At 39.0% G+C, this 9,717-nt stretch overlaps 1 protein-coding gene across 1 annotated transcript; it reads left to right on the top strand.

The window, feature by feature from the left end:
- The first annotated feature begins 8,308 nt into the window (after window positions 1-8,308).
- Window positions 8,309-9,717, top strand: LOC131737824 (olfactory receptor 10G9-like). The gene has a single exon (XM_059029552.1). It carries the CDS (start codon window positions 8,445-8,447, stop codon window positions 9,237-9,239), a length of 795 nt encoding a protein of 264 aa, XP_058885535.1. The 5' UTR covers window positions 8,309-8,444; the 3' UTR covers window positions 9,240-9,717.

The raw sequence follows: 9,717 nt of genomic DNA, 5'->3' as shown, positions 1-9,717 counted from the left end.
TTCTTGTCTATACTAGTTTTTAACATCATTGTAACTTGGGCAGTTTTCAATAAAATATTTTTCATAGTTTATCTTTTTCAAACTGCATTTTTCTTGATTTGCATATGTAAAATCTTCAAACTGAAATGTATTTGCTGGAATCAGTAAAGCTATTCCCATCTGCTCCTTCACTCACACATTGCCTGCCATTCTCATAGTGTGAATGGTCAAATGGTGTAACTGGCTGCTATCTGAAGTTTAACTTTTCCTATTGAAATTGGTCAGATACCAGTAGTGTAACAGTGGTTAGCTAGGGCTCCTCCCCCGTTCTGTCACACCAATAATATCTACCAATATCCATATTTAAACCTCAAGTCATGCCCTTATTTTGTCTTATGGTTTTTGTTTCCTCCATCCTCCCTTCTTCCTCAACTATGCTGCTCCACCTCTGCAATGGTCTCCCTCTGGGGGCAAGTGAAGCTCACTTACCAACCTTAGAGGCCGAACTGCATCAGCCTCGTCCTCCGCCAGCCAGAGGGGACCTCAGGCCAAATGAATAACCGTTAATTACTAATAGTATGATTCTTGCTGCTGTTCCTGTTTTTACTCTGTTCTCCCCTCTGGGGAAGGGGTATGATCTCCTTCCTACCCCTGATGATCATATACATGCAGCCTGCCAGTAACCTCGCCGCACTCCTGACCTTTCCCAGGTTTGAGTGAGGCAGCGAGGGTACTGGCAGGCTTGATCTGCTCTTGTTTGGTAAATTACTGATTAATATTTTGGGGTGCACAATCTTCCCATTGGTAATAAAACAATTGGGTTATGTTGGTGTTAATATAGTTATAAGCAAAGTTATAACCAAATCAATGTTCTTACCTACTATTAGCACTGGCTACAATTTAACCATTCCATAATCTTTATGTTAATTTTCGTTATGTTCTTTGCATAATATGGAGAGTTTTTTAAGAACCACATTGTACCTTTGTGAAGCTTGGACTGCTCTTCTTGGTACGCTTTTATTACCAGTGTCAGCCTCTGTCTATGTAATACATTGTGGCTCTTCGTTCAAATTATGTGAATTTACCATTATCTCAGGAAGTGATATGGTATCAAGAGGTATGTGCTGACTTTTGCAACAGTGGGATTGTGGCAAATTGGTTAATAGTGTACAGGTGCAGGTGATTAAAGAACAGACAGACAATTGCAATCCAGGTGAACAGGTTTGTTTTATTTGTTTTTGTCCAGTGCCTGACGGCAGAATAAACAGTAAACAATAATGAAGGTAAGTAATACAGCAGCATGTATTACTTCATTTATAATCCCCAAGTTTGCCCCGCGAATAATAGTCCTGTTTTTATGATACACCCACACAAAACACAAAACACATACACAAGTCTGTTAGTGCGTGAATTAGTGCTAGTGGTGCAAATACAGCTTGTGATACGAGTGCAGTGCTGTTCCGGGTTTTTGCTGGCCTCTGGCGACAGCTCTGGAACGTGTTAGCTGTCTAGTGAATACAAACAAACAAATAGACAGAACAAAACAAACACTCACGATTATTTCACCAAACACAGGTCCTCCCTGGTCACTTATTAAATAACCAAAATGAAGGAACAGATAAGATTGCAGCTGCTTTTTATGATCTGCAGCTGCCACATCATTTCACATCCGGATCAATGAGTTAGTGTACCGAAGCTCCATCTCTTTTCTACGTGACCGAATTCCTTTTAACACTGGGAATGAAGTGTCAGGCAACGTAGTCCAGAATACTCTGTTCCCGTTACTTGGCACCCTTACAGGTCGAGAGGGAGATTTACCACCAAAAACCATTGTCTTTCTATCACAGGGATGTTTGATAAGTTTGCTAAAAAACACAGGGTAGCGGTGTGGGTACGTTCATTCGCTGCTCAGTGACAGGAAGACGGAGCTTGTAGTTGATACACCCTGCAGGCAAACACGTTTTATTTATATACAGACAGAACAGCTCACGTGACACTACCAGCAATGGTAGCGCACAGTGTACGAAAAGCAAAATAAACATAAAACACAAAAAGTACAGAAAACTATTTAATAAAAGGTAAAATGGTGTGCGCTACTCCTAATAAATGGAGGTCCCGCTTATTCAACTCGCTCGCTATACTTTGCTGGGATCTACAATCCCTGAACTAATCCCTGATCAGTAAACACACATGACCCCGTCTAACAAATCCACAGCAAACCACACTTAATCAAATTGTGAAAAATATATATATGTCCAGAAAAAAATAAAAAACTTGAAGGAACAAATCCAATGTAAAACAATCCACACGCACTCATAAAATCTCATCGATAAAACAAAACAAAACCCCCCAAAATTAACAGTGCTGCACCATACCACAGGCAGCACCAGGCCCCTCTTCCAGGTAGTCCGTGAATGGCTTAAGGAAGCCACCAGATCCTTCCTTCCACTCCTTGGCTCCATGTTGACTTGGGGAAGTGGATTACTCTCGTCGGGCGGAACGGGGGACAGAGACAAACAACATGAAGTGCTTAGTTACTTAGTAACTGCAAGAAAAAAAAATTAGTCACTATACATAGCACCTGCCGTTCCTATTACTGCCTGGTTTGATGTTTTACTTCTTTCTTTTTCTTTTTGACTCTCCAACCACCTGCTTCGCTCTCTTTCTTATATTTTCTTTTCTAAATCTGGCTTCACCTATTTTCTATCTTCCCAAAGCCCTCAGTTTACCTTTACTCCTGTCCGTCCTGTGCTACCTCCCATTCCCAGACTTTCCGTGTCGTGCCACCTTCTCTCTTTCTCCTCTCTCTCAAAAGAAAAAAAGAAAAACTCCCTTTTTGCTGGCTAAAATCCCATCTTTTATAGCCCAGCTCTACCTCATTATGAGCTGCAGGTGTCCTTCAGTTAATGCGGTAGCCCCGCATTTGCACGAGGTAGCTAAAACGGGAACACAACAGACTGTCAATTAATTACAATACAGTCAGCCATTTACATTTGGTACGGGGATAATTAACACAGGGATAACCGATTTGTCACACTGGTAACATCTATAGAATTACATAATTTTGCTTCACAGTTGAATGAAGCCTGCTGAATAATGCTACATTAATATATTAAATTATATACCGCTTTGTAGTTTTCCACACTTAATGAAAAACAGACAACAATTAAAAAATGTGACATTTCAAAATCCAACATGCCTTATACTAATGTACAACTATTATGGCTTCCGGCTTTTGCGATATCGTTCTGTTGTTTCTTTCATTACATGATGTTAAATAAAACATCTAAATGATGTTAATCTAGTTTGTTTTTTTTTATTTTATTTATTTATTTTTTTTAATGTCTCAATCCAAAAAAAATAAAAATGTAGGTGATGCAAAACTGTTGGCTGTAGCTATACCTGCGGGACCATGTTTCACTGTGTGGAACTGCTCCTCGAGCAGAACGGGCTGTTCGACCAAACAAGCAGAACACGTTCGACAACAGGAAGGTGGAACGGTTTCGCCAAATTAGATTGTTCAGTTCTGTTCGGTCTGTTCGGGTTCAGGAAATTACGCCTTTAGTGCCACATCTCCCAGCAGGACAATCACATGACCTTAACACTGTGACCTATTGCCAGAGTGCTCGCTCTGCGTCCCGCCTCCAGATTGACAATCTGTCAACTGTGATTTGTTTTGATTGACAGTCCGACAATACTACCCGTTTTTTTTTTTTTTTTTATAAATTTATAAGGTTGAAATTGCAACCCACTGATGTGTTGTTACAGACATACTGTGACAGAGAGCGAATGAATCCTAGTCATCAATCTCCCTCCCGACCTGTGAGGGCACGGTATAATAGGAACAGTGTGCTCCGGACTGGATGGTTTGGCAGTTCATTCCAGGGTCAGTTGGAAGTCGGCCATCCAGAAAGGGGGCGGTGTCACAATACCAGAAGTCATCGCCTTAATGCGGTAGCCGATGTGTCAGTCATGGATTGGACGATACGTGATTGCACTCGCTAGGATTTCACCCATTTCACCCATTTTAAAGAAGAACTGAACAACAGCTTGACAAGCAGAGTACGTTCCATCAGTTCACTCAGGCAGTCTTACAGTACTGGCAGAGCATTTTGAAAAGCGGTTTTCATCACTGAATGAGCTGAAGCCATTCATTTCATTGCTCACGAACCCATTTGGATTCGACTGTGTGCTGTTTTACTTTCTGTAACACACCTGAAGCATTCATTGTAAGTATACCGTCATTTTTTATGTTAGCTTTACTTGTTGCAATGACAATTGTAATATACACACGTGTGTCATGTAAATAGCTGGCAAGGATGGAGGATAGATTATTATTGTATGTTTGGATTTTTCATCTTTATTATTTTAACATTCACAATGTCTAACGCTGGTGGAACCAGAAGTGTTTTGATAAAGACTTGAAGCAAACGGAAGGATGTAACCAGAACAGTTATAATAATGATTGGATTGTTGTAACAAGTTAGGAATAAAACAGGCTTATTTAGAGCTCTTTGTTGGAGAAGGAAGAATGAAGTAAAGACTGCAGCCTGTCTCCCCGGAGTATGTAAATATTACCTTATTCTGTATTTTGCATGCTGTCAATAAAGTTTTAAACCTTACTATATTTCATCAAATACTTTGGGTCAATCCACAAAATAACCATAATAATCAGCATCTCCAGCATGTACTGAATTCCATCAATCATCAATAGGGACAGCAGCAATGGCAGCGTCTTGCAGGGCACCTCTTCACACAAGCCACACAGTGCAAAAAAAAGCCTTTTGAAAACCTAACAAAAAAATGGGTTTCCCTCAACGGGTTGTGTTTGCACTATCCCTCTAGCGAGGCTGCATCAACATCTTACAGAATTCAAGCCCTGCTTTAAAAAAAGAAATGCAGAACCATGACTTACAGTACATTTTACAATGACACGAGAATAAATATTCTCAATTTTTTTATTTCGTTTGTTTTTATTTTCTGACTTGCATGCACATTATTTCTTATGTACAGTATAGAGAGTAATTTAATATCTCAGCTGGGGCAGAACTCTGGCATGGAGGGGACTGTCCCCCGTGACACCCCAGTGGACAATTTCAATTATTTATCTAGTTTAAATGATATGAACTTGTGGCGGGGTACCCCTCCCCTGTGCGTATTTTATGTTTTATGTGGTGTGTTATTGTTGGTGTATATGTATTGGTCAGCAGGGTATAATTCTTGGTGTGTAGCACAGGGGATTTGAAATGTATATTGGTAGTTGGGCACGGGTGTTTCGCAATTAGTTCACATGCATGCAGACTGTGCCGGGATTCAAGTGAATGATTGATTAGCAATTGACTCCTGGTAGAGCTTTATAAAAGCAGTCACAAATCACTCACTCAAGGGTTGGTGTGTTCAGGGCGAAAGAACGGGAGTGAGTGAGAGAGAGAGAGAGAGAGAGAGAGAGAGAGAGAGAGAGAGAGAGAGAGAGAGAGAGAGAGAGAGAGAGAGAGAGAGAGAGAGAGAGAGAGAGAGAGAGAGAGAGCGCGAGAGAGAGAGAGAGAGAGAGAGAGAGAGAGAGAGAGAGAGCGAGAGAGCGAGAGAGCGAGAGAGAGAGAGAGAGACAGAAGGAGAGGAAAACTAAAATATAAAAGCAACTGCTACCTAGTTGATCGCTGTACCAGCACGGTATTTGTTTTGTGTGTTGTTTGTAGTGTCTGTCTGTTTTGGCCACTGTGCCGTTTTGTTTCGGAAAGTGTTTTGTTTTTATTTAAATATTTTATTTAATAAACAAGCGCATTTGCGTCTCGCCACCGCATAACTTGCATGTTTTGTGTTCCATTAATTTCTGGGTCTGACATCACTCCAAAGCCATCCTGTGACAGAGAGCGAATGAATCTGAATCAACAATCTCCCTCTCGACCTGTGAGAGCACTGCACAGCAGGAATTGCATGCCCAGTACTGAATGGTTGGGCAGTTCATTCCAGGGGCAGTCGGAAGCCGGCCATTCAGGAAAGGGACGGCGTCATGGTACCAGGAGTCATGTCCTAGTACGGTAAGCAAAGTTTCATTCATGAATTGGAGGAGATGTGATTGAACTAGCTATCGGAGGGGGCGGGGCTGAGGGTACTTTAGGGGAACGTGACGCCGTAATCGGTTCCTTTTTTGTGGTTGATGGAAGGAAACAAGGACTGTTCGGAACCTGAGTTAAGTGTTTTGTTTTGTTTGCAAACGTATGTGTTTTGTCTTCGCCAGACTGATTAAGCACGGATCTGGGAGCTGCAGCCTTGGGCCAGCGATTCACCCGGACTTCACCACACCTGCACTTAAACAGCATCACTGTTTCCAGCACCGCACCTGCACTAAGAGCACGCTCTGTCCGGAGACGTGTCTGTGTTTGTGTCTGTGTTTTTGTAATTATTATTTCGGGACTGCAACCCCTTGTTTTGGCGCTGGCAATACCCACTGTTGGGTAGAGCCAGCTTTATTATTTAAACTTGGTCAAGGAGACTAACAAGGAAATTAAAGAAATAACTTGAACCATGAACTCTGTGTTTGTCCTTGTCTGGAGCACTTGCATCACCCTTTCACTACGCACTGCAACCCACACGTTCTCACATCCTTACCATAGAACTGTATCATGAAGCTGCATTTCATTTAATTAAAATGGAAATGTTCCAGGTAATGACAGTGTAGACAGAACAAGTACAGTTATAATGAGAAAGAACAAGAGGGATGCAGTACCTGGAGAGAGATTCCTGTGTGATGGGGTTATGAAACAAATCTCAACAGGGCTGTACACGCAGGGTGAAATCAGAGGTAAACAACTATGACCTTCATATTCTGTGGAGATTTTCAGAGTCAATAAAACAGTCTGGGCTGCAAGTCTGAATTACAGAAATACCAATTAGCATTAACGTGATCCTGGTACTGGATGGTAATGAATGTAAAGGCAGGTTCTAATGATAAACATTGAAGAAAAAAGAAAGAGAGAAAAGGTGAAGTGTGCTTGTATTGTATTATGATACCTGCATGATGTCTTTATTATATATTTTAATAATCCTTTCACTATATGATTTCAGTCAGGCATTTATATTACTTAATGATATAAATAATTTATTTGGAATCAGTTATTTCTATAAATTATTCTTCTGTTTCAGGATAACATTCCCATTCAAGTTTTCAACTGAAAAAACGGTAAGTACTTTAAGTGTATTTATATACTCATGAATCGTGTAGTTCTGTAGAATAAAATGGTATTAAAATATGGTATTAAAAGTTTATTAATAATAACGTAAGCAGCATAATCTTCTTCACAATAGAATGTATACTGTATTAGAAGAAAAAATCAAAAACATCAACATACCTTTACTGCAGTTAAAATATTTAGACTTGGTGATGTGTGTGCCTTACATGCAGTCTTACCTGGGGTGAGAGAGACACTGTGGCTGTATCTCTACAAGCTGAGGATAAATCTACATCTAATCCCTAAACTATGACTGTCTGTTGTCGGCATGTTACTTTTAACTGTATAGGATTTCAATTCAGTTCTGCTTGTCTATTGAGATTGCCTCACAATGTAATGCAAAACAATCAGTTGCTATGGGAATCCTGAATGCTCATAATACATGGGTCTTAAACAACCCTCTCTAAGTCATGCGTGGGATAATTTTCGGTACAAAATAAAGATTCATTAGATAGCTTCTATTTCTGCCACATGTTTTACATTACATTATTTTTACAGTAAAAAATGCATATTTAAGTTTACCAGAAATACCAACTTGTAGTTTATGTATATACTGCCATGGTTGTTTATACATTGTCTTTTGAAACAACAACTCTAAATTGAATTTCACTTTCCTTTTTCTATACCGTCTCCTGTTCCAAATAGACAGGAAAAAATGATTTTAAAATGTTAAACAAGGAAGACAATTTACAGACAACATGCCAGCCTCTGAATATTCATTTGGCAGAAAGTTGAGTCTGGTCAGGTGCATCATGGACTCTGTAGTTTCTTAACAAGTGATTGTATACCAGTGCTGGCACACAAGTATGAAAATAAAAATACATTTACAGCCAGGCTTTTACAAACAGAGCTAGGTTGTCTTAATTATGAACCGTAATGCCCTTCAGTCATTATGTGATTGCAGCGTAATATAAAAATGCCGCGGGATAAACTGGCTGCTGCTTCATGTTAGTTTATTTATATAAATGTGTATTATTAGTAAACAGACATTTCAACTTTTAAAGGCATCAGACTTATTGACCTAATTATTTCCTTTCTCTTTTAGATTATTGGAATACAATGGAATCGGGATGGAAAATGCAGATTTTGTCTGACTCAAATCACACAAATGTTGCTGAATTTGTTTTTGTTGGCTTTACTGGCGTGAGACAAGCTCCACAGTTAATAGGAGTCACGTTTCTTATCATCTATCTATTGACTCTTCTTGGCAACCTTTTCATTTTATATGTGATCAAAATGGAAGAAAAATTACAAACTCCAATGTATATTATTATCTGTAACCTTGCTTTGTCTGATATCATATACAGCACAGTTATAAGCCCTAAACTTATACAGTCCTATCTGCTTGACTTGAATGCAATACAATTCCATGTGTGTTTCATCCAAATGTATTTTTTACACTTTGCTGGCTCGGTGGATTCTTTCATGATGCTTGTGATGGCACTAGACCGCTATGTTTCAATATGTTTCCCTTTAAGGTACCCTGCTTTAATTACCAATAAAAATGGACAAATCCTGTGCATTGTAGCCTGGATGTTGGGAGCAATCAGTCCACTGCCTGCAGTCAGCTTTGCTGCTATACTTCCTTACTGTGGTCCTAATAAGGTAAACCATTTGTACTGTGAACATCGTTCAGTCGCCAGACTCGCCTGCACTGACACAACTTTCAATATGCTTTTGTCAGCTATAATAGCATGTTTAGTCTTAATTGTTCCATTTTTTATTATTTTGCTTTCTTATTTAAAAATAATCATCACTGTACTTAAGATCGCAACACCAGAAGGTAGAAAGAAGGCATTTTACACATGTAGCACACAGCTTATTGTGATTTCCATTTATTTCATACCAAGATTATTTGTATATATTGCTGCAATAGTTGGGGTTTATATGCCAGATGTGGCCCGTGTCTCTTTGGGTGTCATGTACTGCCTCCTACCTCCATTAGCAAACCCAGTAATCTATAGTTTTAGGACTAAAGAAATCAAGCAGTTTATTTTGAAATCGTTTAAACTGAAAACAGTTGTTCCCTGAGAGGACACAGTGGGAAATATTTGTGCTTGAATGTTAATAAACATCTTTAAATATTGTGTAACATTTTGTCTTTCGCTCCACACACAAAACATATAAAAGGTTATTATAAAGTCATTTGGTGCACAATTGTTGTGGAAAAATCACTGTGTCATGGCAGATGGAGGTGATTGTAAGACTAAAAGCATGGGTCATGGAGGGTGTTGCCATATGGAATGAAAAATATATTTTGAATATATTGTTTAAAATTATATGAAGTTCGTATTTTCAAAATTATATAAAGATTTTGTATAGTTAAATATCATTCCCCCCACATGTATTGTAAGCTAAATTATGTATTTTAAATGTCTCATATACACTATACATAATAGAAATGAAAATATCTTCTTTACCTGCTTAATATGCTTCATAGCTTCATGTTTAAGCCATTTTAAGATTTCTGATTTTGATTTCAAGACTCTTTTAAGATAGCATGTTATCA

Source organism: Acipenser ruthenus, chromosome 8 (genome assembly GCF_902713425.1).
Source record: "Acipenser ruthenus chromosome 8, fAciRut3.2 maternal haplotype, whole genome shotgun sequence".
Classification (NCBI taxonomy): domain Eukaryota; kingdom Metazoa; phylum Chordata; class Actinopteri; order Acipenseriformes; family Acipenseridae; genus Acipenser; species Acipenser ruthenus.
Note: the sequence above shows the minus strand (reverse complement) of the source record. Positions and strands in the feature narration are given on the sequence as shown.

What these genes read in the sequence shown, in the direction of transcription:
- LOC131737824 (XM_059029552.1), top strand. Translation starts at nt 8,445, where the DNA reads ATGGAAGAAAAATTACAAACTCCAATGTATATTATTATCTGTAACCTT.